The sequence below is a fragment of the Spinacia oleracea genome, chromosome 3 (assembly GCF_020520425.1).
Source record: "Spinacia oleracea cultivar Varoflay chromosome 3, BTI_SOV_V1, whole genome shotgun sequence".
In the NCBI taxonomy this organism is placed as follows: Eukaryota; Viridiplantae; Streptophyta; class Magnoliopsida; order Caryophyllales; family Amaranthaceae; genus Spinacia; species Spinacia oleracea.
This window is the reverse complement of record NC_079489.1, coordinates 58,191,133-58,209,862: the sequence shown is the minus strand read 5'-3', so window position 1 is coordinate 58,209,862 and position 18,730 is coordinate 58,191,133. Positions and strand designations below refer to the sequence as shown.

The window sequence follows — 18,730 nt, the reverse complement described above, 5'->3', positions numbered from 1 at the left end:
ACCATTACCATTACCATTACCATTACCATTCCCATTTCTATTCCTTTTGAAGTTCCCCTGACTTCCCCCAGCATTAAACTCTTTCCTTTTATCCCCAACAATAACATTCTTCTTGTCTCTCCTGGTCTGCAGGCCATAAATATGAGCAGCTCTCCCATACACAATGTCTAAGGACGTAAAGGTTTCCCCGCCTAATCCCAGTTGGATCTCATCGGTTAACCCTTGCTCAAACCTCTGAGCCTTTAGTTCCTCAGTAGCTACTACCTCAGGTGCAAACCTCGACAAAGCTATAAACTTACTGTAGTATTCAGCAATGGTCATATTCCCCATCCTAAGGTTGATAAACTCCTGTGCTTTCTGCTTCCTCATAAAAGGAGGATAAAACTTCCCCCTCAAGGCAACAATAAAAGAATCCCAATTGAATCCCTCAGCAGCACTTAGTCTAGTCCCATTTTCCCTCCACCAAAGGTCGGCCTCATCTTTTAGGTAGAGGACAGCTTGGCCTACTTTCATATTCTCAGGACAGTTTACCGCCCCAAATAGTTTCTCAAATTCCCTGATCCAGTTTTCAAGGAAGGTGGGGTCTGCCTGCCCCTTAAAGTATGGTGGCTTAACTTTCGCAAGCCTTTCAAACATGTCCCCTGCAGAATCGGGGAGCTCAGTTCTTTCCTGGGTTAGTTTTTCCGCCAAGAGGCGAATAGCAGCAGCCAGGTCACTATTATTGGCCATCCTAGAGCGCGACCTGAAATTCATATACTCTAATTCAGGTTCAAACTTTACTTATATTATCCTCTAGTAATGCAATATCACATCAACATTCAAAATTCACACAAAATGGACAATCATGCAGAACATTCAACCGAGAGACAAGGAATAACTTCAAACATCACGAATAATAAGGTAGAATAAAAGAATAAAACATTCCCCCTTGCGTGCCCGTAATAAACCTTGATCTTTTAGATAGTCAATAATTTAGCTTTTATTCCTCAGAAGAATGTCAATAACAATCCTAAATATTAACACACACCTATTCTCAAAATAAAGTAAAAAGGTTCTACGACATAAACATAAACCATGGTTGGGCGGATTGTCCAATATTTTTCTCACACACAACTAAATATGTAAGCAAAGCTAAAGGGAAACATCATCAGACTTGTCCTTTGATTCGCTATAACCTTCTAGGGTGAATAACTCATATTTAAGTTCATCATCATCATCCATATCAAAATAATAAGTTCCTTTCTTGGCCTAGAGGATCTTCGTAGACCTTGAAGTTGATGATTAGCTTCCTCAGGCTCAGGCTCAGGCTCAGGTTCAGGTTCATGTTCAGGCTCGAGTTCAGGCTCAAACTCAAACTCAGGCTCAACCTCCAATTCATGCTCGAACTCAAATTCAAATTCATGTTCGAACTCATACCCAAATTCATGCTCAAACTCAGGCTCCGAATCGCTTCCAGGTCTCAAAACAGCTTGATAAATATCGACCCTAGTTTGCCCTCTAGCACGATCAAATTCACGAAGGGCTTCATCATCACTATCAGGTTCTCCTGCTCTTAAAATTTGACGCAGAACAAGTTCATGGCTGGTGTAACTGTTAATGTCAGACTCGTAATCCATTTCATTTTCATCATCGCTCAGAACAATAGGGTTAGAATTGCTCCCTATTCTATTTCCTTGTATGCCAGACATGATTAATGATCTATAACAATTAAACATAGTTTCTATGTTAGTAATTAGTACTCTCGCTTGCCGTATGATCCCACAATACACAACAAGTAAGAATATGTATTAATGGCAAAGCATAGGAAAGACACGACAGTTAGCAGGCACAAAAGTACAATCATGTTGACATAATGCAGACACAATGTTCCTATTCTATATGCCCTTTCCTATGCTACCCATCTCTCAGAATAAACATAGTATATCAAACATTGAAGCATAAAAGAATAAAACGAGAATGATTTATAAGAATTAATTTGCTTAAACGAATAATTATTTAAACGACAAATAATTAATAAATAAATACAAATTTTTTTTTTTTTTCACGGTACTGTAGCAGCAGCAGTCATTTTTTTTTTTTTAATATATAATTACGAAAATATTAATTTAAATTTAAAAAAAAAAAACGAAATACATGAAGTCACATAAACAAGAACGTATTTCAAAGCATGTAATTCAAGAGTTAATTTTAAAATAAATTCAAACATTTCTAACTAATAACTTTCAATTTATTCACTAGTTGTAGTTTACTTCAACGAATTCTTTTTACGTAACTAATTAGTTAGTTAGGCGCCTAAAATTTAAAAGGTAGACACGAAATGTCAGTAAAACTTTTAGCTCAAAAATACCACTTTGTAACACCCCGACAATTCCCATTTTCTAAAATACCCCTTTTTAAACATAACTGTAGGGAATTATCAAAGTATTATCGCCCGTGTGAAAACGTAACGGCTTATTCAGAATTTTGCAGCGGAAAACATAAAACTAACTTGTAGGTTCATAATTAATCTTATTACATATTCGGTCCAAAACCAATTAACTGAAATAAGGAAATACGAATAGTACGACAAATTTCAAATTTAAGTTAACAAACCAAATCACTTAATAAAGCAAATATAACTACAAGCTCTCTAATCCCGATCCCCAATGATGCATCATCTTCAAACCTGTAGATGGGCAACGCTTATTGATCCTTAGAGACTGCTCACCAAAGATGGGTCATCACAGGATCAATAAGGCATAGCCATGATCAACACACACAAACAAAGCACGTAATCAGCAAAGCTGGGTACTACATACTAAAACAATAATTATCCTAACATGATACTATTAAATGAACCCTAACATGATACTATTAAACATAAGTAAGGGCAGACAAAACACGATAATTTGACGACCATACTTGACTAGACTAGGCTAGACTTATGACAATAATATTATTTTGGTTGAAATAGACAATGGACCGAGTTGTCCATCCAGAAGTCTTCACTAAGGAAGACGAGGTACGGGCGCGACTCCGTAACCTCAGTGACCAGCGATATCGAGGAACGTTTAAATAAAAATAGAACACGGTGATCAATCCGGTCCCAGAAAAGGCCATGGGCTACCACCATGAACCCCAACTCCTGTTTGTCCGTCACTTTAGACGTGCACAGTCTAAAGCTATTGCTACTCAGTTTCACTTTACATGATTTACAATTGAGATTTCGTTATGACTCAACAATCACATAAGACATACAATTCACATTTGTTCACAACTGTTTTTATCTTGGAATTAAGTAAGTGATCATAAAAGCATCAATCAAGACTCAATCCAATTTATCCAACCTTTCCTTTAACCATGAGCAACCCTGTATATGGGCATAAAGTTTCAACTTACTAAACAAGGTCCACCGCCCTCATAAAGTAGTGAAAAGATAGAAAGGGAACAACAACAAATCGATCCAAACCAATCATATAGAATAATCTAGTGTTCCCAACCAACATGTTTGTATCAATCATCCATACTAACATGTTACAGTTCTCATAGTGCAAAATAAGTTCAATAAGTTTGTCCAACAGTATTAAACATGCACATTCCATATAACCAAGTTCGTCCATAATATCAACATCACCAAGTTCAACAACAAATTCAACATGATTTCAACAATTAGCACACATTCCAAGCACGCAGGTATGTACGTACCTTGTGTAAACAAACTGATAGGCCACTTTAACACTTTCAAAAGTCGCCTAAAGAGAATTCTCCGCCTAAAACAACCAATAAATAATCTCAATCAATTTCTAATCATTGACAACCATAATAAAGCATTCTAAATGCATCCTAAGCATATTTAGAACTTTCCCCCAATATCAAAACTTAAACATTTGATTTCCTAGAATCATAATTATTGAATTAGTGATTGAAATTCGTTGAAAACTTTTGCAAACATCGTACTTTAAATTTTCAGCAATATAAATTCATTTAAAAACTTCACCATGGTCAATCTACGTTCCTAGTATCCCAACACAACCAATTCAATGATCCCTACTCAACCTATCATGATTAATAATCATAAAAACCTTGAATTTCATACTTTAAACAACCAAAAACCAATATTTCAATGTAATTAGATAATCTTAAAATTAATAACTTTATTATAAAATTCATAAAATCTTAAATTTATAATTTAAATCACAAAACCCATAACTTTAATTCAAGAAAACATAATTCAAATTTATAAATCATGATTAAGCCCTAACTTAATTTTAATTAATCAAAACTGAAAATTAATTCGTTTTTAATCTCAACCAACATCTGAAAATCATGTTCAAACCATAAAAATTATAACTTTAATATCAAGAACATAATTTAAATTAACAACTATAATTAATTAAAATAATTAGTTGCTTAGGGTTTAAGAAATAACCAAGAACTAAAGGGGAGAGAGAAGGCTGGTCGGCGGACAGGTGGTGGCTCGCAGCAAGGTTCACCGGCGGACGGTGGTGCTGGGTCGCGGTGTTGCTGCGCAAAACGTGAGGGGTTAAGTGAAGCACGAAAAAAAACGAGGGGGAGGGAAGGACCGAAAACAGAGGAAGAAAGAAAGAGGGTTGCGAGAGGAGAGAGAGGGCTGAGATTACCGTGCGTGGTGGTCGGCGGCCGAGACGACGGCGTGGAGAGCACACGACTGAGAGAGAGGGACGGCTGGGAGTACGTGAGGTTGAAGAAAGGGGAGTCTGATCTTTTTCTTTCTTTTTTTTTTTTACGTGAATTAGGAAAAGGGAAGGGAGTATGGTTTTTGGGGTTTTATTGGTTTGGGCTTTGCCCAATTGGGCCAGGAGTAGAATTTAGGTTGCTGAATCCGAAATGGTTAGGACTTGCTTTCTAATTTCAATAGAACGTGGTTTCGAAATTCGAGTTCGTTTTAAAGTGAAACTCGAAAATACATTTTGATTTCATAATCATTAAAATATTCGAAATGAAATAAAATAATTATATTTCAATTACATATTCGTTTCTAAAATCCGTAAATTATGCTTAAATATATATTAAATATGTTAAATATTCGTTGAAATATATAAATAAAATTACGGGGGATTACATATTGTTTTGGATTAAGTAATGGCATTTACTAAATCAAACACGAAAGACTCCATTGGAGATATTCGATCCATATGAATAAATCTAAGTAATGAATGTTTGCACTATGTATAAGCATTTACTAAGTTAAACATCAAAGGATCTAAGTGAGATTCTTAACCTATATTATATGTCACGGAATTTAGCTGGATTTAGTATCTACTGAAACTAGAATGAGCTAAAGTTACATGAATAGAATTCAATTGGGAATTATTTTGCAAAAGAATTTATCATGTATGATATTATATGAGGATCGCCAAAAACGTATTGTATGACTTTAGGCATGACGAACATATACCAATCTCTATTGATCTAAGTGAAGATCAACTAGATTGAGATCAAGAATACTTATGGTACTTGAAAAGGTACATAGGAATAGTTCTTGATTCAAGGAAATAAAGATATGCTAAATATTGATGCTACACGCATAAACACTGGTAAAGGATCAAGCAAGATCCCTTTGGAGTTAACTATTGGCAAGGATGAGCTATAGAGCATCGTGTTTTGAAGTGGCAACATGGATCGGGGACCATGAGTTGTTGCGTGGGAAATTAAATATTAATTTCTATGTTCTAAGATACAGCTGGAAAGTCTTCCCCATATTTGTGGACTGCTTGGATAAGTAAATCCAAACAAAGCATCACTAGCAACCTAAACAGTTGAAGTAAAAGTACTTATTGCCTAAGAAGAAATAAAACAGAGTTGTTTATATTAATGAGTTCTTCATTGAACTTGGGAAGATCACATGTCTGTTGACTTAATGGTTCTTCATTGCAAAATGCGTAGAACCACTAATGTAGCAAGAAAGACTAGATCACAAAATAAACATACTCAAAAGATCTTATCATCATATCTCGAAGAACATTCGATGAAAAGGATATTAAGATTGGCAAAGCATGATAACTAAACCTATGCAACAAGTGAGAAGCAACACTCACGTTGTAGCACTGGAAATCAAGCATAGCTTTCAATTCCATGAACTGTTTTAAAGATGGGTTTGAGGCCCATGGTAGTAAAACATTGGGGTTGAACATTTATCATATATGAAATGTATTTTCATATTCCATTTAATCTTGGTTTAGCATTAAATGATGAGTCCCTTCAAATTTGACGATATATTCAAGATAGACTGTCAGGACCAGTCCTGTGACTAAGAAATGTCTATCAAGTGAACTTGAATGTCAAAAGTTGAAAAAGGTCCCTGGTCGGAGTTTTCTATAAAGATGGACACATAGAAAACGTTAGACGACTAGAATGCAAGATGACTAGTAGTTCTGTTTCTTGAACTATGTGGACATGGCAATGTCGTAATCATTTGCATAAATACTTACTTTGGGAAGACTAGTATCGGACGAAACTTTACTGTAAGAGATGAAAATCTGTCATAAGTAAATTTCATTAAAAAAATTTAGACACTAATCCTCAATACCTAAGTGATTTGAGATTACTTGTTTGAGAACTGCTTACTTTGACGTTGTCAACCGTCGCACCGTAAAAGGAGGCTATAAAGGCAACGCTTAGGTAATCACCTATTAAACGAAGTCTAATCTCAAGATCGCAAGATTGGGATTGTCCTCCCATAAATCGGGATGAGATGCTGAAAAGTTGCACAAGGCCACTCGGAGAGCTAGAAACTGTAAAATGCATGGTCGTGCTCAGATGAATCATAGGCTATGATTATCTGTTTATTTGATCAGTTGAACTCTGAAACCGAGAAACACCTCTGGACATAATAAGGATGACAACTCTTACCTTATGTTCAAGAGCAAGCATCGAGCGACAAAGGAATTAGGAAATGCACACTTGTCCCTAAGGACAAGTGGGAGACTGAAGGAAATAATTCCCTTGGTCCAAGTATGCATTTAATGTTAAGTCTAACAAATGCGGTTCAGTATTAATTAACAAGTTAATAATTCAGTGAGATCAAGTGAGCTGAATGCCTAGCTAGAGGCCGCTTCAGTTCAAGAGGAATTAATGATATTAATCCACAGCTTACTCTTGACTGAACCCGTAGTGTCACACAAATAGTACGTAAACGGATCAAGTATTTAATGGCATTAAATACTCCATCTATGGATATTCGAAATCGACGGATCTTGGTTTCAGTGGGAGCTGAGATCGTCAAAGGCAAGAAACGAATACTCCGAAAACGATGATATTGCCAGAAACGGAAATATGGATCGTATCGGAAATATAAATATTATCCAAGTCGTAGATGTTGCCGGAAACGGAAACATGGTACGTATCGGAAAATATTATCGGAAATGGAAATATTGCCGGAATCTGAAATATTGCTGGAAACGGAAATATTGTCGGAATCGGAAATATTATCGGAATCGGAAAATAATTCCGGAAACGGAAATATTAAATATTTGTTCGAAACGGAAATTAATTCCGAAATCGGAAATGTTAAATATTGTTCGTATCGGAAATGAATTCCGGAATCGGGAATTTAATCGGAAGCGCATCGGACGAGACTTGCTAGACGAAGGCCCATCACAAAGTCAGGCCCGCGTCCAGCAAGCCCAAGCGCCCAACACACACGTTGCCAAAGCCTCGACAGGCCCAGCGCAAGGCCAGGCCCAGCAAGGCATGGCGCGCGCGCTCGTGGGCTGCGAGCTACGCATGCTCGTGTGGGCCGCAAGGCCTGCGCGGGTTGTGTGGTAGGCTCGTGGTCGTACGACGTTTGTGTTCGAGACGAATCCTAAAACTATTAGAATTCGTTCTATGATTAAATCCTAATCCTAATAGATAGAATCAGTTTAATAGAGTTCTAATAGAATTCTAACTAAACTAATTAGTATCCTAATAGGATTCTAAATCCCTTTCCATGACTCTATAAATATGTGCCTAGGTTCAGAATTTATGGACGAGATTTTTCAAGTATTCAAAGGTAAGATTTTCAAGCAAAAATCAGCCAAACACTTGCCCTACATTAGCCGAAAATTCTAAGTACCTTAAGGGCGATTCTAGTTGGTCAAGCTTAAGGCGGATCCGGATGTGCTGTGGACTTTCTACGGAGGCACGACACTTGGAATCCTAAAGACTTGTTCTTGTTCGGTTCGGGCACATCTAGGGAGGGCACGCTACAAAGTGTATGCATCCTAGACTAATTATATGATTATGTGCAATTAATATGATTCCTGACATTAAGGTTTTTCCGCATGATTTATGTTGTTCATATGTATCATAACCTAACAAATGGATGTAGTCACAGCCTACTTATATGGGCGACTACACAATGACATTTATATGAAAGTCCCAGAAGGATATAAACTGCCAGAATCAGCAAACTCTAGTTCTCCAGAACATTACTATATAAAATTAAATAGATCTCTTTATGGATTGAAACAATCAGGGTGTATATGGTATAATCTCCTAAGTGAGTACTTGTTAAAGGAAGGGTATAAGAATGACCCCATTATTCCATCCATTTTTATCAAGAGCTTTGGGGCAGGATTTGTAATAATTGCAGTGTATGTTGATGATTTAAACATTGTTGGGACTCCTGAAGAGATTTTACATATTGTAGAATATTTGAAGAAGGAATTTGAGATGAAAGATCTTGGAAAGAAATTTTTTTATTTGGGGCTACAAATTTAGCACCTAAAGAATGAAATCCTTGTGCATCAAACAACATACACAGAAAAGGTGCTAAAAAGATTCTCTTTGGATCAGGCACATCCGCTGAGTAGTCCAATGGTTGTAAGATCCCTTGATGTGGATAAAGACCCATTCCGTCCTCGGGAAAACGATATAGAAATCCTTGGTCCTGAAGTACCATACTTAAGTGCAATAGGGGCATTGATGTACCTTGCTAGTCATACGAGACCTGACATATCGTTTACAGTAAATCTGTTAGCAAGGTTTAGCTGATGTCCAACTCGAAGGCATTGGAATGGGATAAAACATGTACTTCGTTACCTCCAAGGAATGAAAGATATGAGTTTATTCTTTTCTAACCAGTCCAAAGAAGACTTAATTGGTTTTACAGATGCAGGGTTTTTTTCTGATCCCCATAATGCTCGATCACAAACAGGATATGTTTTCACATGTGGTGGTACTGCCAGTTCTTGGCGTTCAATTCCATGAAGCAAACTATTGCAACAACTTCTTCTAACCATGTAGAAATGTTAGCTATCCATTAAGCTAGTCGTGAATGTGTATGGTTAAGGTCTGTAATTCAACATATACGAGAAGATTGTGGCATATCCACAGGGAAAGAAGCTCCTACGGTTATGTATGAGGATAATGTAGCTTGCATTGCATAGCTCAAGGATGGATACATCAAAGGTGATAGAACAATGCACATTTTACCAAAATTCTTCTTCACCCATAACCTGCAGAAGAATGGTGATATACAGATTCTGCAGATTCGTTCAAGTGAGAATTTGGCAGACCTTCCAACTGCTACTTTCAAGAAATTAGTTTACCAGATTGGATTGCGTCGTCTCAAAGATCTCAAGTTATGTAATCATGAGGGGGAGTAGATGCGCGCTGCACTCTTTTTCCCTTAACCATGGTATTTCCCTCTGGATTTTCCTAGTAAGGTTTTTAACGAGGCAGCATCGTACGCGCATTAGGAAATATTTTATTTTAAGAGAGAAATTTTATTTTTGTATAATGGACATCCAAGGGGGAGCGTTATGAAATATAATATGGATGCCTATTATACCCCTGGAATATTCTAGGGTTCATCAAAACCCTAACTGAAATATAATATGGATGCCTATTATACCCCTGGAAGTACTATATGGAATAAGACATACAACACTATTCTCTCTCTTATCTCTCCTGTTTATTCACAATAAATGAAAAATTGTAAATATAGATAGATAAAGATGATTTCTTGATCGTACTCGCTTCCAAATTTTATGTAAAGCAATAATGACATATGTGACAAGTCTGATAACCATATCAATTAAAATACCCTATGTTCTTGGTCGGATATTTGATCGGATATTGGTTTTTTAGGTAATTTTCTTTAACCCACTTTTTAACACTTCCTTTACATAAAATGTAATAAAATGAAGGAAAATAAATAAATTATTTTTTAGGTATTGACGTATAGTAATGCATAATTTTATTTATTTTAACTATTATAGTCGATCATTTTATAAAGTTACGGAATATTAAGTAGGTAAAAAAAATCTTTGAAAATCATACTCCGTAATATTTTTAATCTTTCTATGCGTACATATTACGTAAATTTAGAAAATTAGTAATAAAACAACAATTATTCTCAACATATATTTTCTAATCAGTGTTAGCAACTAACGTATATTATTTGACATATACGTTAGGTAATTGACAACTTTTAACAAGTTAAGTAGTAATTTGCAAAGTTACTAAAGATCTGGTAGTAATTGACAAATTTTAACAAGTTAGGTAGTAATTTGCAAAGTCACTAAAGAACTGATAGTAATTTGCAAATTTTCATTAATAGATTATAGGAAATATTATTTTAAATAATCCAACCTTTTGACTATTTTCCATTAATAATCGACCTTTGGATTATTACTTAATAATCCAACCTTTGCACCCCATTTATTTTTATTTCACCCAACCGATGACCAACCTAACACACCAAGTAACCTATACACGTGACATGCAACCCTTTGTCATAATTTATTTTATTTTTTAAAACTAATAATTTGTTTTCATTTTATTTTATTTCCTTATTTTTTTTCTTTCTTCCTTCCTCCTTCCTCCTTCCTCCTCTCTGTCCTTATTCTAATATCACCACCATTGTCATATTTTATCCTCCTTCCTCCACTGCCCCACCTCCCCTCTCTCCCCCATCCTCCACCGTCAACCTTACTCACTCCCGCACTGACCCTAAGATTACCGTTCCCATTGATATACAAATTCTTATCCAGGTCAAGCAGTATAAAATTTGCCCCCGACCAATAGAGTTTACCAAAGAACCAAAAATTGAAATACAAATCACAGGCACGACGCAACTCATCAAATTCAAGACTCACAATAACACAATACCACTCTTTGCAGACAATCTATCGCAAAAAATCGCGGTCGGAATTCCATAAAAAGGAAAATTTGTAATTATTAATCCACCCTTTGCCCGATTTTCTTTAATTAAGCCTACCTATGCGATATTTCTAAATAATCCAACCTTTATGACCCAACTACTATTATTAAGCCTAACAAGTTACTAACCTGCTATAGGCGGTATTCACCCTTACGTGGCATATAACAATTATAATTTTTATTTTATTTTATTTTATTTTTCCCCTTATTTTCTTTAATTTCTATTTTAATTTTCGTTCCTCTCTCCTCTGCGATTTTCTGCTTCATCTCTGCACTCCTCTCCATTATTTCTCTTCTACCTCTTCTCCACCATTGTCGATCCCTCATACCTCTCCATTCGAAGTTCATCAAAAATAATCAGCAATTGCTATGGCTGGGGTAAAGCAATTGCGGATCTGGATCTTCTTCAAATTCAAGGTTTTTTTTTCTTTCTAATTTTCCAACAAGACCAAAATAACCAACATCCCACAACATAAAAAAAAACTATATTCTTGCAACAGCTCGGGTTTTACGAACTGACCATCAAGGAAGCCCAAAATTCAAAACTTACCAAAAAAGGAACAAAAACGCTAAGGTTCGTAAGTTCACCTTCAATTGTACGATTTTGGAGACGAAATTTGAATGCACGTGGATGAAGTCACCTATTTCCACAAGAAAATCGCTGATGATGTCATGAACCAGTACAATTTTGGTTGAAGCAGCAGTAATGGAGGAGAGAGGAACTGAAACACGCGCGGTACAGAGAAGAGAAGGGTTAAGGGTTTTTTGAAAAAAAAAAATGAAATCCTTGTTTAGGTGGCAAGTGATGATGACGTGTCCAATATTTTAGGAGGGAAACCAACTTTAGGTTGTCAACGTTTTTAACGTTGACTTTGTAGCAGGTAACTGGTCATCCAGGCTTAATAATAGTAGTTGGGTCATAAAGGTTGGATTATTTAGAAATATTGCATAGGTAGGCTTAATTAAAGAAAATCGGGCAAAGGTTGGATTAATAATTACAAATTTTCCTTGACTTTGTAGCAGGTAACCGGTCATCCAGGCTTAATAATAGTAGTTGGGTCATAAAGGTTGGATTATTTAGAAATATCGCATAGGTAGGCTTAATTAAAGAAAACCGGGCAAAGGTTGGATTAATAATTACAAATTTTCCAAAAAGAAATGGATTGGATTCCTCTCTATTTGAATAGGAACCTTGAATTTTTTCCCCAATTTAATTTTCTCGGGGTTTATGTGAATTTGAACATCAAGTATACAATATAACTGTTAAACCACCTTTCCTAAAAATTTATAAAGGAGATTAGAATTTGAATATTTGACATATCGATCATTGATCATTTACAACAACTACGGAGTAAACATTTTTCATTTAAATTGCAAAAGTACGAAATAACCCCAGAAGAAAAGAACTTTGAAAAATAAAATAACTTTCCCAAAATTCATAAACCTCAAATTTTGATATCAGAAAAACGACGAGAAATAACAACCCACGTTGGTGGGTATATTTTCCCGACACCTTTCTCTTTCTCTTTCTCTTTCTCTTTCAAACAGTTTACGATCGGATCTGAGAATTATTTTTTCAAGAAAAGAAAAAAGATAAATTGCAATTTGCAAATAAAGTTTTCCCACTTTTCTAAGTTCATCGCCTCTCGCATTTTATCACTCACTCACTCACTCACTAACTCACTAACTCACATGATCATTTCCTTTGTTCGCATTCCAACTTCACTCTTCTTTCCAGGTTACTTTTTCTCTCTCCTTCTGTTTTCTGGATTTTCTCCACTTAATTTGTTCATCATTTTCTTGTGGTTTTTCTGGGTTTAGAAATTGGGCTTGAATTTTATTGTTTGAGCAATGGGTATGATTATTTTGTGAATTCTTGATTGTTTGTGTACTGGGTTAGATTTTTTGTGAAGTTTTGATTGATTATGTAATGAGTTTGATCTTTCGGGGATTTTTTTTTCTATTGATTGTTTAATATGATTTTTTCGGACGTTTTGATTGATTCTTTAATGGGTTTGATTTTTTTTTTTTTTTGGCAATTTCTAACTAATTGTGTAGTTTTGGGGGTATTTGATTGAGTGAGTAATGGGATTTTCATGCATTGCAGGCGACGTAATATTTGGTATTTTCTTGGAATGTAATCTTGTACTTTTTGATGCTTCAATTAATGGTTACAGATGAATTTGTGGATAAGTTTTGTTAATTGGGTAATAATGATGATATTTGGTGCACTTATTTATAGAATTTTCCATTTAATATAATGTTAGTTGGAATTAGATTGGTTATGTTATCTGGATTTCACATTTCTTTTCTTTAATATATTTATTGTTTTTGTACCAATAATTTAGGTACTGAGATTGTTTCTGAATTTATTTATGTTTCTTTAATGATAAATTTTGGACAAGAATCAATTTGGTGAACTGGGTTTTATTGTAACAGGGTGTTAGCATCAATCCCATTAATGGAATCTGTTGGTGATGCACTTAACTTGGTGATGAAATCTCAGAATTCTGCTTGTATAGTTGGCAAAAAATTTCTCTCTCCTTCAGGTGATTCTCCTGTTACTTAGTAAATAACGTTCAGCTGTTGTAAATCATGGTACTAATTTAGTTGGCCGTTAGAATCGATTTTGATAAGCTTGTATGATGATGATAATGTAGGGGAAAGTTCCAGTTGCAATCAGGTTTCTGGGTTTGAGTCCAAATGTTCTATTAAGCATCCTGTTAAGGATTCCGAGGCCTGTGACTCAAGAAGTTCGTTGGGTCCGGCAGCTTTTAGGTTAGGCCATGGCACAGATGACGGACAGCTAAATAACCAATTAGCTTCTCAATCAGCAATCAGTTTTTGTCCTAGCCCTCCAAACAGTTTTCACTCTGCCAACCAGTCTATAGAGGCCAAAGACACCATCACGGAAGCAAGTGAATGCCACAGTAGTATTGAGAAATCGAGTGAAAGTGGTGAGAACAGTCAATCCTTTGACTTTGTTGAGAGTAGGAAAGTGAGTAGTACTTACAGATGCAGCACAGGAAGTGATGTTAGCGATGAAAGCAGCTCCAGTAGCATGAGTAGCACCATGTACAAGCCTCACAAAGTTAACGATGTTAGATGGATTGCTATTCGCAAAGCTCAATCTCATTACGGGCTACTGCAGTTGACCCATTTCAGACTTCTGAAACAGTTGGGATGTGGAGACATAGGGAAGGTGTATCTATCTGAATTGGTTGGGACCAGAACTCATTTCGCAATGAAGGTCATGAACAAAGCAGCTTTAGAGAGCCGAAAGAAACTTTTGAGGGCTCAAACGGAGAGAGAGATTCTTCAGTCCCTGGATCATCCATTCTTGCCCACATTGTATACACATTTTGAAACAGAGAATCATTCTTGTTTGGTGATGGAGTTCTGCCCTGGAGGTGATCTGCATTCACTTAGGCAGAGACAACCTCATAAATGCTTTACTGAACATGCTGCAAGGTGAATATCCTTTGTCCTTAATATTGCATTTATGCTATGCTGCCAGTTTCTTGTATCTTCGTGAAAATATTGTTGGTTTGATCTAGTAAAAGTCCGTGACTGTTCAACTTAAATCACCCTTAATATCTCCCACGAAATCATTTAATGTTATGGATTATAGAAGTAGTGTTCAGATTATTGTCATCCTGGCATTGATGTGAGCCATACTGTGCTGAAAATTTTCCACGTACCTGACTTCATAGCTTATGAATTTATGAACATGTTTATTAAGATGTGTTATCTCCTACTGTGGAAATTTAAGATGATTTGAGTAAGGAATTTCTTTTGCATGGATTAATGGCACAAACAAAACTGGAAAGTGAACTTTAGCTGCAATATATTTGAGCAGGTGGAAGATGTTTTGAAGTATGACAACATGAGAACCTAGATTGGTTTGTCTTGTTTTTTTTTATTTGTTTTGTTTTGGAGGGGGGAAGGGGGGGGGGGGGGGGGGGGGAGGTTGCTTGTTGGTGTCTGAAGCGAAGTTATCTGGTCTGGTTTGGATTATGAGAGGAGATGATCATTGTAGGTGTTCATAAGTAAGAATTTACACACATTTTTGGATTGATACTATTATCTTTATCTTAAGAAAACAGTTTATCAACTTAGGTAAAGTGATGTTCTAGAAATATGTAGAATGGAGAATGTCATGGAAACTCAAGCACAAAAGGCTCTGTTTTTGGATAGTTGATTACTTTCTATTTGGTTACAAATTTTGAAAAATAAGAAAGTTGGTATTTACTTTAAATCGGGAGTCTGAAGCTCACAGAAAAGTGATCTTCTGTTTTATTTGTACTTTTGCAAAAACTATCTTCACTGCTATTATTACTACAATGATATTTAAGTTTGCCTCTACCATGGTACGCTCAGAGTTTAGTCGTTTGTTTTTGTCTTTCTATAAGTTCCATTACTTATGATAGCTTTAGGTTTAGTGGTTGCTCAATACTTTTATATTTAAATTGTTGCTATGAGTATATCCATGTTTTGCTCATGTAGAGGCTATTTAGTTTTGAGTTGCATCTTTAATACATGTTTTGTTTTCCTTAATCTATCAGCTGTTTGGTCTAAGTTTGTCTTTTGTTCAACAGATTTTATGTTGCAGAGATTCTCCTTGCCTTGGAATATCTACATATGCTTGGTATTATCTACCGGGATCTAAAGCCAGAGAATGTGTTAGTTAGAGAAGATGGACATATAATGCTTTCTGATTTTGACCTTTCTTTAAGATGTGCGGTTTGCCCAACGCTTGTTAAGTCATCAAACTCAAGCCTGGAATCGAAAAGTTCAGCATACTGTGCTCAACCTGCTTGTATAGAACCATCTTGTATCATTCAGCCTGCGTGTTTTTCACCACGTTTCTTATTCAACAAGCACAAGAAAGCAAAGAAACCGAAACCAAAGACTGATCTATATTCTCAAGGCTGTCCTCTGCCAGAGCTCCTTGCTGAACCGACAAATGCTCGATCAATGTCATTTGTTGGAACTCATGAGTACTTGGCACCTGAAATCATTAAAGGTGAAGGGCATGGCAGTGCTGTAGATTGGTGGACCTTTGGAATATTTCTGTATGAGTTATTGTTTGGAAAAACACCATTTAAAGGGCAGGGAAACCGTGCTACATTGTTTAATGTGGTAGGACAGCCTCTAAGATTTCCAGACAACCCTTGTGTAAGCTTTGCAGCAAGAGACTTGATAAGAGGTTTGTTGGTAAAGGAGCCTCAACACCGCCTTGCCTATAGACGTGGTGCCACAGAAATCAAGCAGCATCCATTCTTTCAGAGCATCAATTGGGCACTAATTCGCTGTGCTACCCCGCCTGATGTTCCAAGGCCTTACACCCTTTCACCTGCTAATCCACCTGCCACAGCTTCTAAGGTAGTGCAACCCTCGGCTAATTATGTTGAGATTGATTTCTTCTGATCATTCTGTGTCACCTTTTGTTCGATCATGTCACATATCTCATATCAGATTCTTGTTCATAAAATCACTGCATAATGCGCTTGTAGTAGATACGAATAACCCATTTCACAAATAGCAACTCTTATTGAATACATACTGGAATTTCTGTATATTTTACATTCTTTTATTCTAACCAAAATTCTTCATTCCTTTCTTAATACAATAATTTGATTCCTTTTCCAAATATAAAGACAAATCTACAATATGTATGCATGAATTTTATGACCTAGTTTTTGTTTCAGCTACCTTCAAATCAACCACGTATACTCTTTCTAAAGCAAACTATGGTCTTTTCTCTTCAACTTATAAGGCGTTAGTAACTTGTAGGACCTTATAATATTACCTTATTGGACCATAAGGACCTTATAAGACCATATAACATCTTATTGGACCATATTAGATCTTACTGGACCTTATTGGACCCTTTTTTTTTATTTTTTTTATTTATGAAAATACCTTATTAGACTTTACTTGACCTTATTATTCCTCTCTATTACTTGGAAAGAAGCTTAAGTACTCCATATAGTTACATTGGGATCTCCACATGACCTTATTTGGGTTGATTATTTTTTATGTCTCGTGGGTTGATGTTCATGGCATCAATTATCTTAATGAACTACAGGTTCTTCTCTTATCTCTGTTTCTTGTGGTTGTTAGGTTGACTTTTCGTCTCTTTTTCTCTTATCAAATTGTGATTTATCTGCTTTAGTTCAATTGTAATTGTTGTTTGAAGAGAATTAAAGGAGACCAAGTCCCCATTGTGCTACCGGAGTTTCAAGAGGGGCCTTAGTTTTTTTACACTACACTGAGATAAAAACTTAATTGATTACTGGGTTTGATCCTCTTTGGCTAGTGTTGCTGACTTGCTGTCAATTTGTCATGGAATTGATGAATCACAAAGATTAAACTACACTTTATATCTTTTGAGCTTTTGTTTCGTACAATAGTAGTACATAAATTGAAGGAGTGTTATGAGTTAGAGATATATACCATGTATTTTCTGATAGTCAGAAATTATATTATATATACTCGGGTGCAACTATCTAGCTAGATGATGATATTTGAGGCATCATGATTTGGCTTTGATTGACCCTATAACCCAATGTGCATTAGTCTAATACCAAAGGTTCAGATTAATTACGAACAATTAATTCAGTGAGATCAAGTGATCGGAACAGCTGGTTAGAGCAATGCTTCCGATCAGTGAGTTCTAATCCTAATTAGGCTCACAACTTACTCTTGACTGAACCTATAAGGTCACACCATTGGCATGTAACAGATCATCGGATTAAAATGAATCGGAAATTCATTTAATAGCTTTTCGGGAAATTAGTTCGGAAAACATAATTATACGATTTAACATTGGATTGTGAAATCGTATATCGTGTTGCGTATATCCGTAAGCTAGGCGAAACGAATAATCGTATTGTACGACAATGGATCTTCAAGTATGACGATAAATAAATTATTGAATAATAATTTAATAGCAAACACGAAAGCAAACCCACGAGCCAAGCACACGAGGCGCAAGGCCCATGGGCGCAGCGCTGGCCCATGGACAACCCTTACAAAACAAATTAATTAGTCGTATAAATAAATAATTACATGCGTAATTATTCTCACTAACTATATAATAAAGAGTCTTATTATACCTGAGAAAAAACGAGTAAAACGCCAAAGTTAGTTTTTTTTTGATTGGATGCGAAAACATTCAGCCCCATGATAAGAGAAGGCCTCCGAACTCCACCAAGAGCGCTAGAAGAAGGCGGCCCGCGCCTGTACCAGGCACAACACGCCGGACCCAATCGGTAATTGGCGGGCCCCACTAGGAACATGCGCGTACGCTTGCTTCCGTTTTTTGTTTGTTTAAACGATTAATTGAAATAAAACTCATTTAATTAAGCGATTATAAAATAATTTATGTGTGATTCGTGCATCAATGAAATTCTAAAAAATGCAACAAGTTAACAATATTGAATGTGTATAATGAACGCACGGAATCACACATTAAAACCTACAAAAAATGGTGTTAGTAATTAATCAAATTATCAAATTATACTGTACACAATAATACACGTACGCATTTAAGGATTTC

At 35.9% G+C, this 18,730-nt stretch overlaps 1 protein-coding gene across 2 annotated transcripts; it reads left to right on the top strand.

Moving 5' to 3' along the window:
- Positions 1-12,620: 12,620 nt before the first annotated feature.
- On the top strand, positions 12,621-16,781 carry LOC110805620 (serine/threonine-protein kinase D6PK). 2 transcript variants are annotated; one of them, XM_022011239.2, is made up of 4 exons: positions 12,621-12,904; positions 13,606-13,715; positions 13,827-14,637; positions 15,765-16,781. In XM_022011239.2, exons 2-4 carry the CDS (start codon positions 13,628-13,630, stop codon positions 16,594-16,596), a joined length of 1,731 nt encoding a protein of 576 aa, XP_021866931.1. In that variant the 5' UTR covers positions 12,621-12,904; positions 13,606-13,627; the 3' UTR covers positions 16,597-16,781. The 2 variants fall into 2 exon arrangements, with proteins under 2 accessions (XP_021866931.1, XP_056696329.1); XM_056840351.1 differs by lacking the exon at positions 12,621-12,904 and adding an exon at positions 12,921-13,021.
- The last annotated feature ends 1,949 nt before the right edge of the window (positions 16,782-18,730 follow it).